At 45.0% G+C, this 27,893-nt stretch overlaps 1 protein-coding gene across 1 annotated transcript in view; it reads left to right on the top strand.

Annotated features, from left to right (window-relative positions):
* CSMD2 (CUB and Sushi multiple domains 2) overlaps positions 1-27,893 on the top strand; it is a 668,027-nt gene that overhangs the window by 437,235 nt on the left and 202,899 nt on the right. The window contains exons 20-23 of the mRNA XM_027109194.1: positions 9,359-9,574; positions 11,028-11,216; positions 17,131-17,300; positions 27,262-27,418. Of these exons, the coding sequence (XP_026964995.1) occupies positions 9,359-9,574; positions 11,028-11,216; positions 17,131-17,300; positions 27,262-27,418 (732 nt within the window). The remainder of the gene's footprint in view (positions 1-9,358; positions 9,575-11,027; positions 11,217-17,130; positions 17,301-27,261; positions 27,419-27,893) is intronic.

A 27,893-nucleotide genomic window follows, 5' to 3' on the forward strand; every position in this document is an offset into this window, starting at 1 on the left:
CAGAGGGCACCCCTCAGGCTCTGCTTGTAACGGTATCTCGGGTTAACAGACCTATGGAGGCTGCTGACTCCGATTGCGCCCTACCAGGTAGAAGTCCATCTGGGAAAACTGAAAACTCTGTGAAATTCAGAATTGTTCAACTTACCACATGCCCAGCCCAAGGGAGCAGCCATTTCAGGAGTCCAGATAACATGCCCTTGCTAAGACCCCAGGCCTGACATCTTTTAACCCACAAGGCTGTCTGGGAGTTAGATAAACTGAGTACTAAGAACGCCTACTGTGTGCCAGGCACTGTGCCGTGGGCTTTGCATGTGCTGCCCCAGGTGTTCCTCTCCCCCAGGATTAAATGTCACCTAAAGGCGCAGAGCAGCTTTGGCCCAGACACTTTCGCTGGTAGACGGGCTTTTGACCCAGGTCTACCTCCCTCCAAATCCCCTCCTTTCCCATGGCCCTGCTCTCTCTGCTCCAGTGTGCTGTTAATGTGCTTTGCACGACTCTGCATGGTTCACTCCAGTGGAGTCTTCGCTTGTGTGTGCATCTGTCACACCAAATCTGGATTCAAACTCCAGCACAGGGCCTCTCTATTTCTGTGACAATGTCTTCATTTTCACACAATGGCCAAAAGAGCCCCAAGCAATCAGCATAGCTGGGAAACCCAGGAGTTTCACCTCGGTTGTTTACTCATCCTTAGAATCCCTGCCAAATGGTTATTCCTTTGGAGGGGCTGTATTTGCATGCTGGAAAAACAGAGTAAAGGCACAGTGCTTAATTCACCTTCGTTTCCGCCTGTTACTGTGTCTGACTCATCCTCCACCCAACCCTGTGTTCCAGCGAGGAGGGAAAGACATCTATTCCACCAAGCCTCTTCCCAAGCTCTGCAGACTGAGAACAGTTTTCTCAGTTGCACACGTGTTTATGTGTCGGCAGTACAGGATATGTACGGGCATACATGCCCGTGGGGTTCCAAGCATGCTTACACCCCTCGTGTCACAGACTGTGACCCCTGTGAAGCCTTCCCAACCCCGGAGGCGTAGTTGCGCACTCTCCCTCTGTGTCCCCACTCTGTATTCTCACTGCTCATGTGCCTGTCTCCTCCTCTAGACTGGGAGATCTTTCTCGGTGCTTAGCACAGGCCTGGCACTTAGTAGGCGCTCAGGGTCTATGTCTTTGAGTAAATAGATAAATGGATGCATGTCAGCTGCCCGGGCACAGGGCATTCACAAGCTGCTTCCCTGGTCCCACCTCTACTGGGTTCTGTTACCCCGACCCCCACCTGTATAATCCCAAATACTCCAGATCACCAGTTTCTATCAACAGAGAGGCAAAAAAGCCAAAAACATCTAAAATGCTTAAGCATTAAGACCTTGGATCTAACCATCGTTTATCAAAAACGTGTCAGTAATTAGAGAAGTATTCCTCACACTTGTATGTGCCTACAGATCTCTTGGGGGATCTTGTTAGCATGCAGATTCTGATTCAGGAGGTCTGTGGTGGAGGCCAAGATTCTGCATTTCCAACAAGCTTCCAGACAATGCCCCAGATGCTGAGGTCCGTGGACTTTGAACAGCACTTGGGTGCAGCATTCCTCGCCTACCCAAGTTTCTGCCCTGGTACATCCATGGCATGTATTCCCATGGGCACACTCACCCGTGGGTGGGCATGCATTACACATCTGCCCACACAAGCACAACTGCCATCTGGACAAGTTCAAGAGTTGCCCTGGGTGTTAAGATCCTGCTGCTCCATAACTTACCCCTGAACCCTGCGGCCACCTGGCCCCTCCTACCACGGGCTCTCTTTCCATAGTGAGAGAAGATGCCTCATGGGGTGGTTTATTGCACAGCCTCCGCCACCAGATTGTCTCAGTTCAGATCTCAGCTCTCCCACCTACTAGCTGGAACTTGTAGAACTTGTAAATGTTTCTGTATCTTCCCTTCTGATTGATAGGGGCCAACTAAAGAGCAACTGAGGACAGTGACACCCATACTTAGTGCTGAATGTTATTGTCTTTATTGAGTGCTCTTAGCCCCTCCCCCTCAGTGGAGGTCCCCTCCCTTTTTCCCATCTCAGATGGGATGGCTGCCTGTCCCCTCCCCCACCAGTCCCCCTCCTCCCTGTCTTCTGTTTGACGCCCCTCCTACCCCAGGCTTCCAATCTGCCCCTCCTCTGATGGGCACCCTTCCCTGCTCTGGTCCTCTTCATGCTTGTGGATTCAGGTAACAGGTGTCCCAGATCTACTGCTGTAGTCTGACCTTGGTCCTGAACTCTAAGTCTGTACTTCCAGTTCCCACTAGCTCATGCTGCTTGAATGTCAAACATGCAGGGTGTTCAAAGACAAGGCCATTACCCTTCTACCACCTACTCCTCTTCTTCCTATGTTTCCAACCCCGGGTCACAAAAGACATCACTGTCCTTCAGGTCAAGATCTTCCCCGTCATCTGGGGAGATCTTCAAGATGGCAGAGGAGTAAGACTTGGAGATCACCTTCTGCCCCACAAATACATCAGAAATACATCTACATATGGAACAACTCCTACAGAACACCTACTGAACACTGGCAGAAGACCTCAGGCTTCCCAAAAGGCAAGAAACTGCCCACGTACCTGGCTGTGTGGCTGACAGGGTCTTGGTGCTCCGGCCAGGTGTCAGACCTGTGCCTCTGAGATGGGAGAGCTGAGTTTAGGACATTGGTCCACCAGAGACCTCCTGGCTCCACATAATATCAAACAGCAAAAGCTCTCCCAGAGATCTCCATTTCAACACTAAGACCCAGCTCCATTCAAAAATCAGCAAGCTAGAGTGCTGGACACCCTATGCCAAACAACTAGCAAGACAGGAACACAACCCCACCCGTTAGCAGAGAGGCTACCTAAAATCATAATAAGGTCACAGACACCACAAAACACACCACCAGCTGCGGTCCTGCCCACCAGAAAGACAAGATCCAGCCTCATCCACCAGAACACAGGCACTAGCCCCCTCTAGGAGGAAACCTACACAACCCACTGAACCAACCTTAACCACTGGGGACAGACACCAAAAACAACAGGAACTACGAACCTGCAGCCTACAAAAAGGAGACCCCAAACACAATAAGATAAGCAAAATGAGAAGACAGAGAAACACACAGCAGATGAAGGAGCAAGGTAAAAACCCACCAGACCAAACAAATGAAGAGAAAATAGGCAGTCTACCTGAAAAAGACTTCAGAGTAATAATAGTACAGATGATCCATGTTCTTAGAAATAGAATGGAGAAAATACAGGAAACGTTTAACAAGGACCTAGAAGAATTAAAGAGAAAACAAACAATGATGAACAACACAATAAATGAACTTAAAAATGCTCTAAAATGAATCAATAGCAGAATAACTGAGGCAGAAGATCAGATAAGTAACCTGGAAGATAAAATAGTGGAAATAGCTACTGCAGAGCAGAATAAAGAGAAAACAATGAAAAAAATTGAGGACAGTCTTGGAGACCTCTGGAACAACATTAAATGCACCAACATTCTAATTATAGGGATCCCAGAAGAAGAGGAGAAAAAAGAAGGGACTGAGAAAATATTTGAAGAGATTATAGTTGAAAACTTCCCTAATATGGGAAAGGAAATAGTCAATCAAGTCTAGGAAGCACAGAGACTCCTATACAGGATAAATCCAAGGAGAAATGTGCCAAGACACATATTAATCAAACTATCAAAAATTAAGTACAAAGAAAAAATATTAAAAGCAGTAAGGGAAAAGAAACACATAACATAAAAGGGAATCCCCATAAGGTTAACAGCTGATCTTTCAGCAGAAACTCTGCAAGCCAGAAGGGAGTGGCAGGACATATTTAAAGTGATGAAAGGGAAAAACCTACAACCAAGATTACTCTACCCAGCAAGGATCTCATTCAGATTTGACAGAGAAACTAAAACCTTTACAAACAAGCAAGAGCTAAGACAATTCAGCACCACAAACCCAGCTTTACAACAAATGCTAAAGGAACTTCTCTAGGCAGGACACACAAGAGAAGGGAAAGACCTACAATAACAAACTCAAAACAATTAAGAAAATGATAATAGGAACATACATATTGATAATTATCTTAAATGTAAATGGATTACATGCTCCCACCAAAAGACATAGACTGGCTGAATGGATACAAAAACAAGGTCTGTCTACAAGAGACCCACTTTAGACCGAGGGACACATACAGACTGAAAGTGAGGGGATGGAAAAAGATATTCCATGCAAAGGGAAATCAAAAGAAAGCTTGAGTAGCAATTCTCATATCAGAAAAAATTGACTTTAAAATAAAGACTCTTACAAGAGGCAAAGAAGGACACTACATAATGATCAAGGGATCAATCCAAGAAGAAGATGTAACAATTGTAAATATTTATACACCCAACATAGGAGCACCTCAATACATAAGGCAAATGCTAACAGCCATAAAAGGGGAAATTGACAGTAACACAATCATAGTAGGGGACTTTAACACCCCACTTTCACCAATGAACAGATCATCCAAAATGAAAATAAATAAGGAAACACAAGGTTTAAATGATACATTAAACAAGGTGGACTTAATTGATATTTATATGACAATCCATCCAAAAACAACAGAATACACTTTCTTCTCAAGTGCTCATGGAACATTCTCCAGGATAGATCATACACAGAAATAAACTCAAAATGGATTAAAGACCTAAATGTAAGGCCAGACACTATCAAACTCTTGGAAGAAAACATAGGCAGAACACTCTATGACATAAATCACAGCAAGATCCTTTTTGACCCACCTCCCAGAGAAATGGAAATAAAAACAAAAATAAACAAATGGGACCTAATGAAACTTAAAAGCTTTTGCACAGCAAAGGAAACCATAAACAAGACCAAAAGACAACCCTCAGAATGGGAGAAAATATTTGCAAATGAAGCAACTGACAAAGGATTAATCTCCAAAATTTACAAGCAGGTCATGCAGCTCAATAACAAAACAACAAAGAACCCAATCCAAAAATGGGCAGAAGACCTAAATAGACATTTCTCCAAAGAAGATATACAGATTGCCAACAAACACATGAAAGAATGCTCAACATCATTAACCATTAGAGAAATGCAAATAAAATCTACAATGAGATATGGGAACATATGTACATGTACAACTGATTTACTTTGTTATAAAGCAGAAACTAACACACCATTGTAAAGCAATTATACTCCAATAAAGATGTTAAAAAAAAGTTTCTCTTTACACATTTCTCTACTTCTAAAGCTTTTTTGCAATAAACACGTGTTACCTTTAAAAAAAAAAGCAATGAAAAATAAATGAAGGAAACAATAGCCAAGATCAATAAAACTAAAGCTGGTTCTTTGAGAAGATAAACCATTAGCCAGACTCATCAAGAAAAAAAGAGAGAAGACTCAAATCAATAGAATTAGAAAAGAAAACAGAGAAGTAACAACTGACACTGCAGAAATACAAAGGATCATGAGAGATTACTACAAGCAACTATATGCCAATAAAATGAACAACCTGGAAGAAATGGAAAAATTCTTAGAAAAGCACAACCTTCTGAGACTGAACCAGGAAGAAATAGAAAATATGAACAGATGAATCACAAGCACTGAAATTGAGACTGTGATTAAAAATCTTCAAGCAAACAAAAGCCCAGGACCAGTTGGCTTCCCAGGCGAATTCTATCAAACATTTAGAGAAGATCTAACACCTATCCTTCCCAAACTCTTCGAAAACATAGGAGAAGAAGGAACACTCCCAAATTCATTCTACAAGGCCTCCATCGCCCTGATACCAAAACCAGACAAAGATGTCACAAAGAAAGGAAACTACAGGCCAACATCACTGATGAACATAGATGCAAAAATCCTCAACAAAATACTAGCAAACAGAATCCAACACCACATTAAAAGGGTCTTACACCATGAACAAGTGGGGTTTATCCCAGGAATGCAAGGATTTTTCAATATACACAAAGCAATCAATGTGATAAACCATATTAGCACACTGAAGAAGAAAAACCGTATGATCATCTCAATAGATGCAGAAAAAGCTTTTGACAAAATTCAACACCCATTTATGATAAAAACCCTCCAGATAGTAGGCATAGAGGGAACTTACCTCAACATAATAAAGGCCATATATGACAAACCCACAGCCAACATCATTCTCAATGGTGAAAAACTGAAACCATTTCCACTAAGATCAGGAACAAGACAAGGTTGCCCACTCTCACCACTATTATTCAGCATAGTTTTGGAAGCTCTAGCCACAGCAATCAGAGAAGAAAAAGAAATAAAAGGAATCCAAATCAGAAAAGAAGAAGTAAAGCTGTCACTGTTTGCAGATGACATGATAATATACATAGCGAATCCTAAAGATGCTACCAGAAAACTACTAGAGCTAATCAATGAATTTGGCAAAGTAGCAGGATACAAAATTAATGCACAGAAATGTCTGGCATTCCTATACACTAATGATGAAAAATCTGAAAGAGAAATTAAGGAAACACTGTCATTTACCACTGCAACAAAAAGAATAAAATACCTAGGAGTAAACCTACCTAAGGAGACAAAAGACCTGTATGCAGAAAACTATAAGACACTGATGAAAGAAATTAAAGATGATATAAACAGATGGAGAGATATACTATGTTCTTGGATTGTAAGAATCAACATTGTGAAAATGACTATGCTACCCCAAACAATCTACAGATTCAATGCAATCCCTATCAAACTACCACTGGCATTTTTCACAGAAGTAGAACAAAAATTTTCACAATTTGTATGGAAACACCAAAGACCGCAAATAGCCAAAGCAATCTTGAGAAGGAAAAACGGAGCTGGAGGAATCAGGCTCCCTGACTTCAGACTATTCTACAAAGCTACAGTAATCAAGACAGTATGGTACTGGCACAAAAACAGAAATATAGATCAATGGAAGAGGATAGAAAGCCCAGAGATAAACCCATACACATATGGTCACCTTATTTTTGATAAAGGAGGCAAGAATATACAATGGAGAAAAGACAGCCTCTTCGATAAGTGGTGCCAGAAAAACTGGACTACATGTAAAAGAATGAAATTAGAACACTCCCTAACGCCATACACAGAAATAAACTCAAAATGGATTAAAGACCTAAATGTAAGGCCAGACACTATCAAACTCTTAGAGGAAAACATAGGCAGAACACTCTATGACATAAATCACAGCAAGATCCTTTTTGACCCACCTCCCAGAGAAGTGGAAATAAAAACAAAAATAAACAAATGGGACCTAATGAAACTTCAAAGCTTTTGCACAGCAAAGGAAACCATAAACAAGACCAAAAGACAACCCTCAGAATGGGGGAAAATATTTGCAAATGAAGCAACTGACAAAGGATTAATCTCCAAAATTTACAAGCAACTCATGCAGCTCAATATCAAAAAAACAAACAACCCAATTTACAAATGGGCAGAAGACCTAAAGAGATATTTCTCCAAAGAAGATATACAGCTTGCCAACAAACATATGTAAGAATGCTCAACATCACTAATCATTAGAGAAATGCAAATCAAAACTACAATGAGGTATCACCTCACACCAGTCAGAATGGCCATCATCAAAAAATCTAGAAACAATAAATGCTGGAGAGGGTGTGGAGAAAGGGGAACCCTCTTGACTGTTGGTGGGAATGTAAGTTGATACACCCACTATGGAGAACAGTATGGAGGTTCCTTAAAAAAACTAAAAATAGAGCTACCATATGACCCAGCAATCCCACTACTGGGCATATCTCCTTAGAAAACCATAATTCAAAAAGAGTCATGTACCACAATGTTCATTGCAGCTCCTTTTACAATAGCCAGGACATGGAAGCAACCTAAGTGTCCATCGACAGTTGAATGGATAAAGAAGACGTGGCACATGTATACAATGGAATATTACTCAGCCATAAAACGAAACGAATTCAGTTATTTGTAGTGAGGTGGATGGACCTAGAGTCTGTCATACAGAGTGAAGTAAGTCAGAAAGAGAAAAATAAATACCATATGCTAACACATATCTATGGAATCTAAAAAAAAAAAAAAGGTTCTGAAGAACCTAGGGAAAGGACAGGAATAAAGATGCAGACGTAGCGAATGGACTTGAGGACATGGGGAGGGGGAAGAGTAAGCTGGGATGACGTGAGAGAGTGGTTTGGACATATACACATTACCAAACGTAAAATAGATAGCTAGTGGGAAGCAGCCACATAGCACAGGGAGATCAGCTTGGTGCTTTGTGACCACGTAGAGGGGTGGGGTAGGGTGGGTGGGAGGGAGACGCAAGAGGGAGCGGGTATGGGGATATATGTATATGTATAGCTGATTCACTTTGTTATAAAGCAGAAACTAACACACCATTGTAAAGCAATTATACTCCAATAAAAATGTTTTTAAAAAAATTGTTAAAATTAAAAAAATCTTCCGCGTCATCCCTTAACTCCTCCTTTGCATCTGTTGCCTCTGATCCCTGTCCATTTCACCTCCTGAGTCTCGTGTCCCTTTCCTGCTCTCACCCCCTCTGCCAGCCCCCATCCACTTTCCCGCAGTGCATGGCTGACATCCTTCTAACTGTTCTCTCTCCCTCCACTTCGTCCTCCTCACAGCCACCAACATGTTGCTAACCTGAAATCGGATACACTCTGGATAGGATGGCTTCTCAATGCCTCCAGAAAAATATCCAGTCCAGCCCCAGCCTACATTTCCAGCCCCTCTTCCAGATGTTTCCTGCTTAGTGTGTCCAGCCGCACCATGCCGCTCTCAGAGCCCTGGAATACACAGCAGCTCTGTCTCCGGTGCCCTGCCTGGGGTGCCCTTTCCCCTCTTACCTGGTTAATTCCTAAGTCTCCTTTTAAGAGCTCAATCAAATGCTCACTCTTTAGTGAGGGCATCCTGCCCTCCCCTCTTTCCCTTCTGCCCCCCAGCACAGTCTGATCTACATTGGTTCCAGCATTTGTCACTCTGTGCTGTAGCTATATCCCCTTGCACCCACGCAGCCCTGGATCCTGGCCCATAGGAAGTACCCAATAAATGTACAAATACTTGTTGACTGAATGAATGACCTAGCCATAAATCTCCCTTTCAAATTGGGACAACCAGAAAGCAGCATCCTTCTCCCTGACTGGACCTCAGGGCAGGGGCGTGTGCGGTTCACCTGGCTTCCTTCATTCAGGTTGGCTGGTGTGTGTTGGTCATGCTCAAGCTTGAGGTTCTGCACACCGATAGACGCTTGCAAACGGGAAACGTTTGTGCAGACCCCGTCGTGCAGCTGAGCCCCTTCAGGCCTCTCACTGTCATCACCCTGACCCTCTGGTCTCCTGGCAGGTGTGTTCTTCACTTTCCACACCTTCCACCTGGAGAGCAGCCACGACTACCTCCTCATCACGGAGAATGGCAGTTTCACTCAGCCCCTGAGGCAGCTGACCGGTTCCCGGTTGCCAGCGCCCATCAGCGCTGGACTCTACGGCAACTTCACTGCCCAGGTCCGCTTCATTTCCGATTTCTCCATGTCCTACGAAGGCTTCAACATCACCTTCTCAGGTAAAGCATGTGAGGGTCCCTCGGGGTAAGTGATGGCTGAGTACTCTGTCCCTCCCACCCCCCCACCCTGCTGCCGGCCTCTGGTCTTCCCAGTAGATGGCTATCGGTCCCCTCCCCAGCCTCTGGGAGAGGGATCTCACTGCTGCAGCAGAAGATAGTCGGGTTAGACACAAGGACGAACTTCCTTATAGTGGGCTTGGAAGGAGTTAGCAGGTCTGTTGGGGAATCTCCTTCTGTGAAGGTATTTAGGCTTCACTCTGAACATGACCAACCCAACTGATTGAACTAGAGGACCTCAGGAGTCCCATCCTGCCCTAGTAATTCCAGATTCTTCTTCTGATTCCACTTCCACTACTTCACAACCACAGCAATTTCTAAAAAAAAAAAAAAAAAACTAAAAGGAAAAGAAGGGAGACTGAAACTCCCATTTTGGAGTGTTTTGGCCTCGTGTGGGGGCTGCTTCAGCAATGCGAATTGAGTAGCGATGGGCATTTATCTCTGTGTTTAGGAATCTTGAAAAGAAAGCTCTTTAATGTGCATTCGGGGAGAAAAGAGGACCCTTCACTCCTCTAGTACCAAGTCCTCCTGCTGCTCTCAGACTATTGCTCCCAGACCACCCCCCTCCCACCACCAGCCGGGAGCAGAGACAGCAGATGGATTTCCCCAGGATGGCTGAGAGATATCTGACCTCTAGGAAATGGGACATGGCCGAGCTTAGCCTCACAGTGTCCCTCCAGCAGATGCCACCTGCCATGTCCTGGCTGATGGGACATATCCAGCCAGTCTGCCTCATCCAGGCTCTTTCTCCCCACCACACAGAGCCCCGGGGTACTGTGTCCCAGACGGGAGATGCCCTTGGGGATGAGGGAAAAGGTACTTCTATATCATCACTAGAGGTATAAAAGTCACTAGAGGCAGGTCCCTGGTGCATAAATGCCACTCCGTCACACATGCCATCTGCCTCAAGTGCCAGTGTTACCAAGACACAGCTTCAGCTGAAGCACTTGCATTCTTTTTCCCAATGTAAGTTGCCCTAGGCTGGGTCATGCATTCTGAACCTCTAGAACCAGGCTGATTGAACTGATCTGGCTTGGTGCCCGGGGAGAAAGAGGCAGGAGAGTCCACAAGCCTGAGGCTGGGGTTCATGTGGAGATGAAGGGACAGAGGAGGGAAGGGTCAGCCTCAGAAGTACTCCCGGGAGCCATGTTTCCAGGAAGGCGGTGCTCTCTCCCACTGCTCGTGGTCTGGAGGCACTCAGACCGCCCAGAACACACCTGCCTGTTCTTGCCTGTCTCTGTCCCTCTCGGGCTCTCTCTCCTTCTCTCCTTACTTTTCGTGCATCGGCGTGCATCCTGTACCTCTGTCTTCCTCTCCCGTCCTCTTCTCCGTGGTGTCTTTGTCTGTGTATTCCCATCCTCCGTGTGTGACCCCAGCTCTCCTGCTGCCTTTCCAGAGTATGACTTGGAGCCCTGTGAGGAGCCTGAGGTCCCAGCCTACAGCATCCGGAAGGGCTTGCAGTTTGGTGTAGGCGACACCTTGACCTTCTCCTGCTTCCCCGGGTACCGTCTGGAGGGCACGGCCCGCATCACGTGCCTGGGGGGCAGACGGCGCCTGTGGAGCTCGCCTCTGCCAAGGTGTGTTGGTAGGTGGTCACGTGCTTTCATTTTGCTTCACTAATGGGGTTGGCCAGACTTTAGTCAATTGCTGGGAGGTGGTGGAACGCACCTGGGCCAAGAGGCCGACAGGACTGGGTTTAAGGACTGTCTTAGCACGCGGTTACCTTGGGTGGGTGGCCTACCCTCCTTCCACGCCAACCTCCTTATCGGTACAGGAGAGACGGCAATGCCTGCTTCATGAGCTGTTCTGTAGCCTCAACTGCCCTTTACAAAGCGGGTCCACAGTAGGCACTCGGATGAAATCCATTTCTGTGCTGTTACCTCCCACCCTTAACACACATTCCCATGGCTAATTGATGCCTCTTGCGGAGAAATCTGGGTGGGGTGTGTGGGTGCACCTATAGGAAGGAGGTATGACCTCTGCCCATGGAGAATCCCCATCTGGTTGAGGAGAGGGCTGATTTTACTTGTCCAATGAGGGTCCGATAGCTTTTGAGAATCTCTAGAAAGACTTCCTCCATTCCGCTGGGGAAGAGAGAGAGAAGCAGGAGGTGGGTTCATTTATGGAGCACCCATTGCAGGTCAGGCATGCTTCTGGACGCTGAGAATACAAAGGTGAACAATACAGAGAAGGTCTCTCCACTCCTGGTCTCACATTCTGGTGGGGAGAGATAGGCTGTAAACGCATGGATGTGTAGTGTGTCGGGCAGTGTTGAGGGTTACAGAGAAAGATGGTCAGCTTAGAAAGTGCTGGAGGTTTTTGTAACAAGTAATCAGGAAAGTCTTCTCTGATGAGCTGACATTTTAGTAGAGATCTGAAGGGATTCAAGGAGCTAATTCATGGGAGAAGAGGGAGCAGAGTACCAAGGCCCCAAGCCACGAGGATGCTCGGTGTTTGAGGAATAGCTTGGAGGCCAGTCTGGAGCGAGCGAGGGGGAGAGCAGTGGGTGGTGAGGTTAAAGAGGCAGCTGATGGAGTTGGGACCAGGAGCCCTGGGACCCAGGGTCCTGCCGGCCTCCTTGCCAGCGTGCTGGAGCAGACTTTTCAGAGCTTCAGGCCCAGAGGGTGGAGAGAAGTGGGGCGATATCCCAAGGACTGGGGACAGGTGCTGGCTGTCCCTCATTTCTAAGGTTCACGGCTCTGCCTGCTCGATGCTCACACCATGGGGCTAGATGGAACACAGGCTGGATCAGTGGAGTACCTTCCGTGCTCACTGCTCTCCGCTAGTGCTCCGCTAGAAAACCCCAATATTACCAAACAGGTCAAAGCAGCACTGCACTGACTGAAACAGGTGCCGGCGTCTTGAGAGCCCTTGAGGTCAGCCTTGCCCAAGACAGCCACACGGAGTGTGGGGCTCTGCAGAGGACAGTCGTAAATAGGATGGCAAGATGGGCTGGGCTTAGGCTGTGGGGTCACCTGGGCCCAAGGGTGAGTCTCTGCTCTGCCACTTACCAGCTGTTATATCTTGGGCAATCCACCAGACCCCAGCAGCTCCAGCTTCCTCGCTTATAAAACAGAGATAACAATATCCAATTCACAGGTTTTATTCCAGATTAGATGACGTAATTTACATACACCAATGGGGTGCTATATTATTATCATTTTGCCAATAACCTTTTTATCATTATTTATCGATGACATGACCAACAACCAATAACCCTTTGCGATCTCAGAGGGGAAACATTAAGACAAATAGATGCAGAATTCCATTTTTGATCAATTAACTAATCTCAAAGTTTATCCTTTTTCCTGCAACCATCCCCCAGAGCCTCCACCCACCCTGACCTGGACACACATTCAGACACACATGTAACTCCCACTGCGTAGGTTCAGTTTCGATGTGGCTGCTAGCAGCTCCTTTCTGCTCTGGAGAAATGTCTTCAGCTAAGTGGCCCTGAGGGGAATTTTTCCTGAATGGGATTATCCAGGACCACAGATACGCACACGCCCCAAGTTCTGCCTCATTGATCTCATTACATAAACTCATTCTTTAACTTATTATTCCAATTACTGTTTGTTCATGGTGCCTCACAATATTTTCATTATTACATTTGTCTTCTGTTTTGTATGTATTCATAACGCATAGCAATTATAATCACCTCTAATCACCACCAGCCCGCAACAGAACCTCAGGCTGGAGGTATCACGGGAATGCCCACCCGGGAGGTGCTCCCAGTCGCCATACGTACTGGAGGTGTAAATTGAATAACTTACCAGGAACATTCCCTGCTGAGAAGGAGATGAACGGTCCTGGGCTCTAATTCATTGTGTGACAGGGCGACACAGCCCCTGACCTCAGGGTCCCCTGAGCTGGATGTGGAAGAGACAGCCCTGATCCCAGAGGACCCCATTCTGCACCAAGAGTCATGGCCCTGCCCTTGGGAGCCCCGCATGATGGAGCAGACCTACCTCTCTGCCTCGGGAGCTCCAGACTGATGGACAAGACACAGCCCCTGCCCTTAACGAGACCTCTTCTGATGGGGATGACAGAAGTCGTAGATGCCTGAATTAGCCGCAGCACTTTCCGGTGCAGATGACTGTTTGTTTCTCTGGAACATTTATTTTTCCATTTATGCTCGTGTTTGGCTTTTCCGTGCATCTGCTCACCTCCCCTGATACTTGGAAACTCTCCCAAAATCAAGTGCCAGGTCCCGCTACCTCCTGTGCACTCGCTGGTGCCTGGAAAAAGGCCTCGGTAGGGGCCAAGGACTGGCCCCATCTGAAGCTGTCAGCCCCCTTCCCCTCCCCATAAAGTTGTCGGGCATGTGGGAAAGAGGAGAGGGTCATGCTGGGGCAGAGATGGCATATAGCTATTGTGCAGCAAGCCAGGGTAGGAAGGAGGTGCAAAAATATGTCAAAGCCCACGTTTAAGGTAAACCAGCTTTTAGGAACTAGGCAGAGAGCAAGAGGTATCAGGAACAGTGAGGGTGCTGTGAACGTCAGGCAGCTAACACGTGCTTCCCGAGAAGCTTCTTGGGCCTTCGGCCATTCCCGGAGCCTGGGCAGTTAGGGCTCCAAATAGAAGCAGATAAGCTGCGTAGATTCATCAGGTTAGATGGGGAGAGAAAGGAGTAACGTTTGTTGAGGGCCTACTAGGTGCTAGCCACTCCCTATATGTTCACCTCTTTCATCATAAAATTTCATATATGTATTCTCTCTAGTTTTATGTGGGTGCTGTCATTGTCCAGATGGAGGCAGATGAAGAGACCGAGGTTCAGAGAGTTGATATAACTGGTCTGTCTGAGTCTAAAATCCATGCTCATCCCACTGCACCACATGTCGTTCCCTAGACGGAAGAGAATACTGTGTGATGCCCAGAGATGATGGAGAGCTGCTTCAGGGGGCTGCCCACGTGATGTGACTGAGTAATAAATGTCTAGATATGCACAGCCCTCAGCACCCCCTCCCCAAATGCCCACCTTCGTCAGAGGGCCCCCAGAATCCTTACACACTTTAGAAACATATCTACCTAAAGCGTCAGCAGCCGCCAGGGTGCCCGTCCACCACCCGCCCTTTAGTTTTATGCCCCAGCTCTGCACATTCATTACGCGCGTTCGGACACTCTGCAAACAGGCTGAGTTTAAAGTACTGAAAAGCGAGATTTCTCCTCCAAGACAAATGATGGCTGTCCTGTTCAGTTTGAGCTGCTATAAGAAAATACCATAAAGTGGGTGGCTTCAACAACAAGCATTTATTTCTCACAGTTCCGGAGGCTGGCAAGTCCAAGATCAAGGTGCCAGTGGATTCAGTGTCTGGTAAAGGCCCTCTCCCTGGTTTCCAGATGGCAGCCTTCTTGCTGTACCATCACACAGCAGACAGATTGCAGGCTCTGGTCAATTCCTCTGCTAAGGGCACTAATCCCATCATGGGGACTCTCCCCTCATGACCTCATCTAGACCTAATTACCTCCCAAAGGCCCCACCTCCAAATAGCATCACACTAGGGAATCAGGGCTTCAGCATAAGAATTTGTCAGAGGGACACAGACATGCTGTCCATAGTAATGACTTATGTGACGTCTTAGGAACCTGAAGCTGGTCCTGAACTGGAAAGGGCCCAGGGAGGAGGGCTTGTCCCACCAATCAGAGGACTGATTGGTGGGACATGGTCACGATCTTCAAAGTTCTAAGGAGCAGCCTTGGGAACAAGAGAACACACAGAGGTACAACTAAGCCCACTAGAGACTCAACTCTGAATGTTCCTGTATCACATGCTCCCTCCACGCTGCTGTGGCCTAGGACACTCCAGGCTCAGGGCAATTGAAGTTGAATATGTGGTGACCTCAGGGTCCTTCCAGCCAATGGCTGTGCCTAGAACAGGGACACTGAGGAATGGTTCGGGGAAAGCAGATGTGCTACCACCAACCTCAGAGATTCTACGTATGCTCCGAACTCCCCATATGTCCAGACAAATAATGGGCCTGCCATCTGACTTGTATTTATATCCTTCCAGAACCTAATCATTTTAGAGCTGGCCATCCTCTGAGGTCAGCGTCCTCCATATTCATTCATTCATTTGGCAAATATTTATTTTACAGACAATCTGGGCTAAGCCTTGGAAATTCATGGATTCGTTAAGCATGACCCTTACCTTCAAGTAACGCACAGTTTGGGTCGGGGGCGCAGACAAGGAACAAGCCATCAGGGTGCGATCTGGTAGACGCTCTGCCACGGGGAAGCCCAGGAAGAGGCTTCACAGTTACCAAAGACCCTAGAGAGCCAACTGCAGGGTCCTTCAGCACATGCCCTGCACTGAGCTACCCCTTTCATCGCTGCTGCTGTCCTGCCCAGGCATGGAGCAGAGCCAGTGGGTGCTGGAGATACAGAAATATGACCAAGCCCTAAAGCACCCACAGGGCAGTGGAGGAGATAGAAATGTTAACAAATAAGTCAAGTAAAATGTGATGACCGGGCTTCCCTGGTGGCGCAGCGGTTGAGAGTCCGCCTGCCGATGCAGGGGACGCGGGTTCGTGCCCCAGTCCGGGAAGATCCCACATGCCGCAGAGCGGCTAGGCCTGTGAGCCATGGCCGCTGAGCCTGCGCGTCCGGAGCCTGTGCTCTGCAACGGGAGAGACCGCAACAGTGAGAGGCCCGCGTATCGCAAAAAAAAAAAAAAAATGTGATGACCGCTATAAATAGAGGTATAGGAACAATGGGGAAAGAATGACTAATTCTGGAGGAGCAGGAACAGATTTTGAGAGGAAGGTGTGAATTCATTAGCTGTTGAATTAAACAGGGTTTCCATGTGTCTGTGCCAAAACTTTCTTCAGAGCCTCAGAGGCCCTAAATTCCAGGACCAAGAGGGCTGAGTTGTCAGCCCCCTCCTCTCCTTGAATTGAGAGACTTGATCTAAATTGCTAAGTACCAGGGTCTTTATCTTGAAAACAGGGATGCTCATTGTGCCTGCCTTGTGGGGATCGGTTGCTGTGGCTAATGGCTGAAATGATCCGTGTAAAGCTTGGGAGATGCTAGCAATTATTATTCAATCTTGTCCCCTCTTCGTTTGTATCCTCTGATACTGAAAGGCTTCATCCCTCCTCACCTGGCTGCCCCCATCGTCCCCTGACGCCCTCCTTGGTCATTTCTGTTGCTATGATACTATATGAACAGGTGGGAGGGAGAATGGCTGCTTCATAACACTGTAAAAGTAAAGGGTGCCTGGTGGGTTTATTTCTATTTCTGCGGAAGAAAAACAGACAAATCGAAGGAGAGAAATAAAGGGACGTAACAGAACTACAGGTGGGCAGGTGTTAAAAACAAACAAACACTTTGATAAGCATTCCTATAGACAGGCAGACAAATGGACAGATAAACAGGCACTCTGGCAGGTAGAGAGGCAAGCAACTTGTCATCTTTGTAAGGTCCTCCAGCGCTGTGAGTTGTTTGTTTTCCGGATGTAGCTGATGGGCGTTAATCTGTGATTATTGTGATTCTCTTTCCAGCTGAGTGTGGGAATTCAGTCACGGGCACTCAGGGCACTCTGCTGTCCCCCAACTTTCCTGTGAACTACAGTAACAACCACGAATGCATCTACTCCATCCAGACCCAGCCGGGGAAGGGGATTCAGCTCAAAGCCAGGGCATTTGAACTCTCTGAAGGAGATGTCCTCAAGGTAACACTGATAGATTTCATAGAGTATGTATGTTACGGGATGCAAAAGTATGGTCACCACACTGATTTGTCTCTGTGTGAATGACCCAACCTTTCTTCTTCCCTCCTGAGTCCCAAGATGTCCTCACGCATCTGGGAGAAGTGAGGATCTAAGACAGAAGTGCAGGCGAGTGTATTCTAAAGAATGTGGCTTTAGAGTTTGCTCAGGAGCTGACTGCGCTCAAGTATGTATGTGATTGAGTAGGGGTTGTCTGGATAGTAAATCATCATAATAAACTCAGTTGGAATGGCCAGTGGATCAGGTTCTCCATTGTGAACTCTCACCATCAACCTAGATGAGGAAGAGTTCATAGAATATGTGCATTTGTGTAGATATGTGTGGCTACAGATATGTTTATGTGTATGTTTCCACATGTGTGTGCATCTGTGTCTGTGTCTGTATTTGGTTTGGGTGATCTGTGTCTGTACATACTCGTGTTCTGTGTGTGTGCATTTGTGTATGTTTTGAGTTTATGTTTCAGTGACCGGTGGGCTGTTTCAGTAGCTTCAGTGTACCATGGTGATGGCCTGCATGTAGCAGTGGGGTTGAAGAAAGTGGATTCAAGATCTACATAAGAGGGCTTCCCTGGTGGCGCAGTGGTTGGGAGTCCGCCTGCCGATGCAGGGGACACGGGTTCGTGCCCCGGTCCGGGAAGATCCCACATGCTGTGGAGCGGCTGGGCCCGTGAGCCATGGCCCCTGGGCCTGCGCGTCCGGAGCCTGTGCTCCGCAACGGGAGAGGCCACAACAGTGAGAGGCCGGCGCACCAAAAAAAAAAAAAAAAAAAAAAGATCTACATAAGAGAAAGAAGTGAAAGGACTTGGACTAAAGAAAGTGTTATAGAGAGGGACTTGTTAAGACATTGAACACACTATGACTGTTTCTTTGTGTGTGTGATTTGTACCTCCAATAACACATCGTGTGTGTGTAATCAAAGAGTTGACTCTGGAGAACTTATCAAAGAGCTGCCTTATTTAAAAGGATTATAAGGAAAATCTCATACTGAGTAGGTCCATTTTCATCCTAGGCCAAGAAACTTTTTTATCTTATTCTAATATAGTTTTATTCCCTGTAGCCAGAGAAGTCTAGACATTAGAAACAACCAAAAGTCACCACTCTAGAAAATCCAAAGAGAAACCATTAAATAATCCCCATCCATTAGGACTCTCTGTAGATATGATGAGTACACTGTGCTTTTTATGCAAAGATGATACTCTTGACCCACCCTCTGGGACGTGTGTGTGTGTGTGTGTGTGTGTGTGTGTGTGTGTGTGTGTTTGGAAGGCATTTCTCACTCTTACCCAATTACTCTTGAACCCAAGAGGAAGTACCATGGGATGACCAGTTGGGACCGGATATGCCTGAAACAGAACAGAATATGGCAAAGTGGCCCAGGAGGGAGTGGGTTCCTATCTGGCTCCTTAAGCTCTACTTTTCAACCTCTAAGCTCCCCATACAGAGAAATGCAGTGTGCATCTCCCTATAAGTGAACAATAGACAGGACTTCGTACTTTCCAAGGGCCATGTCTTCAGGCGTCTCCCTTGACCTCAGTTCTCTCCATCCATTTGTTCATCATCAACAACAGAGCCTCAGAGGACACACCCAGGGCCAACAAGGCCAGAGGGACTTCCGTGCTCTAGTGCTGCAGGTGGAATTGAGGAAAGCTGGACAATGCAGAGACGTTCTTGGAGGAAGGATGCTGTTAACGCTGCAGAAAAAGGCGTTTTGGAGACACAGTTTTCAGGTTTTGAGGGGAGTGTGTGCAGTTCTGTGCGTGTGGCCTGATGGGACCAGCAGAAGGCCTCCTGCCTTGGTTGCTGGAGGCCACATGGAGCGTGGCTGGTGCCCAAGCCTCCTCTCTAGGGTGGTCTGGACTCAGAGTAGCACCTAAGACATAGTCAGCAGGTGTGCATACCCCACTTCACTATCAAGGTTCTGCCTCAGGGTTGAGACAGAAGAGAGACTTTTGGAGGCGCTCAGGGTAAGAAGGGAGGGACCTGGGGCACCATCCCCAGGTCAGAGGTCAGGGATCAGGACTTCAGGTGACCCTGCAGGGCTGTAGGGAGAGGGAGGTGATTTCCTGTGTTTCTTTGAGGGATCTTCCCAGACTTCAGACTTGGTCTCTGCAGCCGCTTGCCCGGCTGGCCCTGCTACCAGCCTTCTAACACTGGGCTCCACCTTCTTGCCGAAAAGCCTCTACCTCCCTTTCTAGGCCTCTGTAGTGTCCTCCTCAGAAGGTTGGGCTGTGGTGCTGACCTGGCCGAAAGGCCATCCACACGATCCTGTAACCACCAGAGCTTCCATAGTCGGGGGTCTGGGGAAGGGAGGGCAAGGCATCCAGGGAGATCACGTAGTTTCTTGTTCTAACTCTTCCCCTCAGGACCCTTGCCCTCCCGAGGGAGAACCTGGGACACGAATTATTTTGGAGTGAAAAGAAATGCACGGTTATAGTTTCCACCCTGCAACCACTGTCAGCTGCAGTGGCAATGCTCTTTACACCTGTCACTCCGATCTACCTGGACACAAAGAAGGTGGCACCCAGAGTCACCTCCAGGAGCACCCTGCCCTTGCCCTGGTGTAACTGGCCCATCTGCCAGAACACTGATGTATTTCCAAACCTGAGGATATACCTGTCCCTCCCAAGAACCCCAGTGCATACCTGGACTCCTTCCTGCCCAGCGAGACCCGCCACTTCCTCCACACTTGCGTCTGACCAACCCTCCAAACCTTCCATACACTCTTGGATTTCTGACCCATGAAATGACTGTTTTCTTGCATTTGTGACTCTCAATCTTTTCCTTACATTTAATAACTGAAAATTTCTTAGACCTCACCCCTACACATACTCCAGCTTGTCTCCTAGAACTACTTGATTTCTTCTGTTTTGGCCTCCACCAAAATTTCGACCTCTGTCATCTGCAAGACAGAAGGTCCTCTAAATGCAATAGTGTGGAAAGACAACAGCTCCCAGCTCAAGACGGCACACGAAGCCCATGTATATAACTACATCCTCTATGGTTCCCACGGAAATGACTAAAGGGACATGAAAACGGGAAGTTAGGCAAGGGTGCCTTTCACATACAACTTAAAGGAATATTTGCCAAATGGAATACCCCCCAAAAGGGGTCCATTTTGAGAAAGAGCCTAATCAAAGTGTAATTCACATAAGTGAATTGAAATCCTGCCAGTGGATTAAGTGCTAGAAACCTCAAGGAAAGAATGCATCTAAGACCACCTAACTCAGAGCAGCAGAGCCTGGAGCCAAGGACACACCATGGGGCTGTTGGCAGGGGCCGGATCTCAATCCAACTAGCTCTTCTGGAAGCGTACAGGTCTGAGAAACCACACAGAGCCACAGTTCCCTCTCAGCATGACTTTCTGGATTCTGTTTGGCTGTTGTTGGCAAGCTGGATAAAGCAGAGTAATGCCATGGCTGGCACCTAACAAGAGTGGGCAAGCTCATTTGAGAAGAGGCTGCCACAATCATACACACACACACATGCACACGTACATACACATATATGCAATCTCCCTCACACACACATGCTTTAGTACCAGGAGCAGGAGAAGCTCCTCCTATGGCCTCTTCTGGCTTAACTCTTCTGCTCCCCCTTAGGGGAGCTACTGGGTCTTTCCATTATCCATTTTTATTTTCCATCTGTCATGGTGTGCCAACCGGAAAATGAACTGGATATGTGTGAATATTCAGTAGATCAGAAGAAGGGGACCCGTCTGAGGAGTCAGAGTTAATTGCCCCTCTGCAAGCAACAAAGAAAAAAAAAACACTTTAAAAACGTCTAATTTGTATTCTTAACAGGATTTGAGAGAATATTATATTTATGACACAAAAATAGGCAATAATGAAAACAGAGCAATCTGAGATGAGGGAAGACTGAAGAGATGAAAAACATAATCACCCAATTAAAAAATGGAATGGACGCAATGAACAGAAGATGGTAAACCACAGAAAAATGAAATCACTTTATTATAAGATAAATGTGAGAACTTCTCTCACATCTCATAATGAAATGAAAAAGAGAATTCTCTTATATTAATAAAATGCACAATCAATTCACAGTAAAACTTTATGTGCCAAATAACATAGCATGAATAAATTAAATAAAAATTGCTAGAAATGTAAAAAATTTTAATAAGGTCACAGTCATTGTGGAAGATTTAATATACCTCTGTTAGTCTCTGACGTATCACCTAGGTTAAAAATAAATAAGGATTTAGGTAGCTTGAATAATATAACAGAATAAATCCAAAGAGAGTGGAAGAAATACTTTTAAAGATAAAAGCAAAAGTGACTGAAAAAAGATAACTTTAAAAAATAGCAATTATCAACAAAACCAACTGGTTCTTTGAAAAATAGTAAAACAGACAAAATTTACGGGACTGATCAAGGAATAAAGAAGCCACAAATATGTAATTTTAAGAATGAAAAAGGAACATAGTCATAGATAAGGTAGAGATTATGAAAACAATAAGAAAATGTTTAGGAAAAAGCATAAGACAAAAAATCTGAAAGCTTAAATGAAATGGAAATTTTTATAGATAATAAGTACTAATATCAAGAAAAAATACAAATCTGAATAAACCAATAACCATTTAAAACATTGGAATTCTCCCGTATTCTCTCTCAAAGTCCCCAGACCTAGCCTATTTTACAGGTAAACTCACAAACTTCAAGAAAAATTAATCCCTGCAATAATCAAACTGTGTCAGAAAAGAGAAAAATTAGTATCCATCTCCCCACTCACTTTATTTAAATAGGACAAGTAGAAATATTGATATCAAACTGAATAAGGGCAGCATAAAGTATTAGCCCAGTTTCACTTATGACCATAGATCTAAAAATCCTAAATACAGGGCTTCCCTGGTGGTGCAGTGGTTGAGAGTCCGCCTGCCAATGCAGGGGACACGGGTTCGTGCCCCGGTCCGGGAATATCCCACATGCTGCGGAGCGGCTGGGCCCATGAGCCATGGCCGCTGAGCCTGCGTGTCCGGAGCCTGTGCTCCACAATGGGAGAGGCCACAGCAGTGAGAGGCCCCCGTACCGCAACAACAACAACAACAAAAAATCCTAAATACAGTATCATGTTGAATCTAGCTGTGCATTAAAACAAAAATGACCGATAGGATGGATTCCAGGAACGTAAGGATGTGTCAACATTACAAAAGCTCCTAATTGCCTTTATTGGGCAACCCATATGAAATTGTCATTTTTGTAGGTCAAGAGCAGTCCAATATCAGCAATTTCATCCTATAAACAGATTAGGAGAGAAAAATACATGATCCTGCCAAAGTGTCCCGAAACATCGTGTGATGAAATTCAGTACTGATTCATGATTTTTAAAAATATCTCATAAAGCTATGGACAGAACTTTCTTAATCTAATAAAAATTTTCTGCCAACACGTATAGCAAACATTATACTTAATGACAAAACTTCCTAAGGATTCCCAGTAAAGTCAGGAACAACACCAGTTCTGCTACCACCAATAGTATTCAGATCCAAGCCACTGCAATTATACAAAGAAAAGAACAAAGAAACTATAACAATTAGAAGAGAATATCCAAATTGTCTCTTATTTGGAAAATATAAAACAACCAGTTGATAACCTATCAGACCAATAAGACAATTTAGCAAAGCTGCTGGTGTTTCTACAACCAATTCAAACATGTATTCAGAGGTGGGGAGAAGGTCTCATAATAGAAACAAAAACTATAAGACACCTAGGAATAAGCCTAATGAAAATGTGTATAATCTTTACTGAGGAAATTATAAAACTTTATACTGAAGGACATAAAACTAAAATAAATGCAGGGAGGTTTCATATTCAGGGCTGAGCAAAGGCTATGAATAGGCAATTCACAGAATAGGAAAGTAGAATTGATAAACATACAAAAAGATATTCCACTTTAGTGATAATCGGGGACATACAAATTCAAATGGGATACCATTTCACACCCATCATATTGGAAAATTTTAGAGTGCCTGAAAATATCAAGTGTTGGTGAAGATATAAAGCAATGAAAGCTGTCATACGTTGCTAGTGAGAGATTAAATTGGTATTACTCTTTGGAGAGCAGTCTGACAACATCTAACAAAGTTGAAGATGTGCCTTCCATGTTCAACCTGCTTCTCTTCGCTGTTTTAGTTCTAGATATATGCCCTAGAGAAACTTGAGCACCTGTGTGTAAGCAGACATGCATGTAGCATTGTTCATAGGAATGTTACATTGAAACTGTGTGTTAAAAGCTATCCATTTAGCATATTCATTTTGAAGGCAGCCATCTTGCTGAACTGTCTTATTAGATGTAGTGGTATGTGCATATCAAAAATCAAGTTGTATGGGATTTCCCTGGTGGCACAGTGGTTAAGAATCCGCCTGCCAATGCAGGGGACACGGGTTCGATCCCTGGTCCGGGAGGATCCCACATGCCGCGGAGCAACTAAGCCTGTGCGCCTCAACTACTGAGCCTGTGCTCTAGAGCCCATGAGCCACAACTACTGAGCCTGTGTGCCACAACTACTGAAGCCTGCATGCCTGGAGACTGTGCTCCGCAACAGGAGAGGCCACCGCAGTGAGAAGCCCGCACACCGCAACGAAGAGTAGGCCCTGCGTGCCACAACTACAGAAAGCCCGTGCGCAGCAATGAAGACCCAACTCAACCATAAATAAATAAATAAATAAATAAATTTGGTTTGTACACCTTAAATATATGGAATTTTTATTCATCTGTTACACTTCAATAAAGCTGAAAAAAGTGGAAACCTATAATAGATAAAAAGAAAGAAAGAAGGTTAGATGTAATGGGTGTGTATAGATTCTCTTGGATTTGTCAGGGATAAATCCATCACCTGTATATAATGATGAACTGGACCATCAAAGCAATTTTCTTATGGACAAGCAATATTCTGTTAGGAAATAAATGTATACAAGGGCCCAATTCCCAGTATCAATAAAAAATATAAAAATGCCCAGGAATAAGTACAGAATTTTACTGAGAGATATAAAAGACAACTTGATTAAAATGGAGCCAGATGTCATGTATATGGATAGGAAGATTTACTATCATATAGATATGTTTTCTCTCTTATCAATCCAGGCATTTAATATTAATCAGTCAGAATTATACAAGTTGTTTTGGGGCTTTTGGAGGGATTGGGGGTAGTTGTTTCTCTTAATTTGAGAAAATTCTTCTTGAGTTTATCTAAGAGAATAAACATGGGAAGACAATTTTTTACATTAAAAGAAGACAAATGTGAGGGGACTCGTTCTACCAAATATTTAAATATATTACAAAGCTACAATAATTAAAACAGTTTAGATCATGCACAGGAATAGGCAAATAGATAACTGCAGTAGAATAGAAAGTTGAATAAAAAAATTTATATAACTATATATGTGATTAAGTTGGATTTAAAGTTGGTGATGGGTGGAATATTTACAAACAGGGTTTTGTTAAAAATGGCTAATCAACCAGGAAGAAAATATATCTTATACCATATGCCAAAATTCCAGGTGGATTTACGAACAAAATTACTGAAAGAAAATATTGGTTTATTTATTTATCGTACATTTGTTGAGTGCATCTTATGTGCCAGGGCACATATTCCCCATATTCTGGACAGTGATATGCGAATGATTATATTGTGGGTTGGGTTAATTTTATGATGGTAATTTCTACAGCTGTTTAAGTGCTGTTGTGGAAAAAATATTTAATGATTTGAAAAATATACACATTATATTAAGTGAAAGAGCAGGTTACCATATAGTATCTATAGTTTGATCTTGCTTTTATAAAAAAAATAAATTTAAAAACTATATAAGGAAAGATATGCATAGAATGAAGCCTAGAAAGATAGGCACCAAAATGTTATGAGTGCTGAAAGTTGCCTTCAGTTTCTTCGTGCTTTTCTGTGTTATAAGTTTCCTGCAATGAATATTTTATCATAATGACATATTAAGAACAAAAATATTCTTAATGAATTAAGGTGAATTATGCTTTGAAATTAAGGAAAAAATCCTATTTCCATTATACTTTTATTGATTAACAACAATTTCTTAATACCATAATATATCCAGTGAGTGTTCAAATTTCCAATTACCTCATAAATGTAATATTTTTTAAATTTACAGTTTATTTGAATCAGGATCCAAATAACTTGTACATATTGGATTAGTTGACTCAAGTATTTTTTTAGTCTTTAGGTTTTACCTCCATCTCTTCTTTTTTACTCCCTTGTAATTTATTTGTAACTTGTTTATTTGTAATGTATTCATTTCATATGTTCCTCTGTCCTCCATATTTCCTATAAGTTGGAAATTGGATCCAGTGGCTTGATCTGATTCAGGTTTGATGTTTTTTTGGCAAAATGACACCACAGGTATTGGTGTGTCTTCTATTAACAAGCACATGATGTCTGGTTGTCTCTCTTATTGTGATGTTAGCAAGTGTTGATGATTAATGCCTTGATCAGTTAATTAGAAAATATATGGTTTTTTTGTTTTTTGCGGTACGCGGGCCTCTCTCTGTTGTGGCCTCTCCCGTGGCGGAGCACAGGCTCCAGACGGGCAGGCTCAGCGGCCATGGCTCACGGGCCCAGCCGCTCCACGGCATGTGGGATCCTCCCGGACCGGGGCACGAACCCACGTCCCCTGCATCGGCAGGCAGACTCCCAACCACTGCGCCACCAGGGAAGCCCCCCAAAATATATGTTTTAATGGATAAAACTATTTTTATAACAACCTGGATGCAGCAGTGGGCTGAACTCTTTGAACTGGTGTCATGTCTATGTCTGCTGGCACTCTGGAATTCTCCCGGTCTATCAGTGATATAAAACAATTGCACATAGGATCTGGAAACAGACTTCTGAAGCTCCCAGGGGCCTAAACAAATCTCTGATATACAGCACTGTTAGCTTGAAGGGTGGCTTCTTTTAGAAAGCTTTGCTTCATGAATAGTAGAAAGAATGGAAATATTGTTCCAATTTGCTGGCAGCTGGTACCACATCCTGTGCCACGCACAAATATTCATCGCCCACCCATAGATCCCATCTTTGATGTTTACCAAAGCAACAGGGCGTCCTTCACTCAATCACAAATTCTGTTGTTATTTGCACAGTTATCTGGAAAGGAGCAGCAACCTCGGAACCTGGGGAGCCAGTTCATTATTCTGATGATTCGTGTCTTTGCTGGTGCTCAGCAGTTCAGGGGACAGATGGGAGTCAGGGAAGCCAGATGCCTGCACGATTCCACCCCTGGCTTGCTCCAGCCCTCGTTGGAGCCCTCATTTTAGGAGGGAAGGGGCAGAGACCGAGCTTGGGGAAGGGGAAGATACCATGACACCTGACACGCTGGACATTTTAACTCCATCCTGCTGGATCCTAGGGGTCATGTCCAGCAGAGTGTGAGACTGAGGCCACTGCCACAGTGGGGTGGGATTAGGGAGGAGGACGATTGTCTCATCTCCTGGAAGGGCAGGATGGAGTGTTTAGCAATGCAGAAAAGTCAAATGCTTGCAGCCTGCCTGTCTGCAGAAACAGGTGGTTTGGGCACTCAGGCAGCCCCAACCTGGTCTCCCCAAGCTGCTGAAGAGTAAGCTGGTACCATCTGGGCGTGGGGGAACTAAGACCAGATCTCCTCTGGAAAGGTTAGAACAGCAACCAGTTCCTAGGGGTATGGTTCACACCGAGATGGGCTGGGCACAGAACTGGTGCCAAGTAGGCTAGCGGGGCTGGTAACTCACCCGGTGGCAACTCCACTCTGCTGTCTTCCTTGCATCTGATGACTGACTGTCCCTCTAACAGTTGTTATCAGTGCTAAACTCTGGGAATGTGGGCTGTTGGGTGGGAAACCCTTGTTCAAGATAAGGCCATGCTGATGTGGGGTTGGGGTCTCTCCCGTGTCCAGGTCTACGATGGCAACAACAACTCCGCCCGTTTGCTGGGGGTGTTCAGCCGCTCTGAGATGCTGGGGGTGACACTGAACAGCACGTCCAGCAGTCTGTGGCTTGATTTCATTTCTGATGCTGAGAACACCAGCAAGGGCTTTGAGCTGCAGTTTTCCAGTAAGTCTTTTTCTCATCTGAGTGGACAGTGAAATCGGGCTTTCCCCGGTTCCACACACAGAGAGGCTGGGCTCTGGGACATCACCCATCAGTTAGTGGGTTTGATTTTCTCTAACTGGTGTGTGCTTAGCCAACTGTTTCCCCTAAGGCCCGTGATTTGGATAAGCTGCCACTTGGCGTACAGCTCCACGGTTACACCTGTGAGTAACTTAGCTGAGAGTCACAGCACACCTTTGACTCACTAATCACCATTTACTCACTAAAAACAATAAGCGCTGAGCCTTTGAATTAAAACAACCAAAGATAGCCTTTCCTCATGGTGACATTTATAAACTAATGTTCAGCTACAGTCAGATGTAAAAAATGCAAGCACTAATGTATAATTATGTTCTTTTTTACTACTCCCTAAAGAGTCGAGGCTTGATTCTTTCCCTTTTTTCCTGATTTTAACTTTCTCCTTTACTCCTGAGATTTC

Source organism: Aethalodelphis obliquidens, unplaced genomic scaffold, assembly GCF_003676395.1.
Source record: "Aethalodelphis obliquidens isolate GAN/ISIS:26980383/991018 unplaced genomic scaffold, ASM367639v1 scaffold9, whole genome shotgun sequence".
In the NCBI taxonomy this organism is placed as follows: domain Eukaryota; kingdom Metazoa; phylum Chordata; class Mammalia; order Artiodactyla; family Delphinidae; genus Aethalodelphis; species Aethalodelphis obliquidens.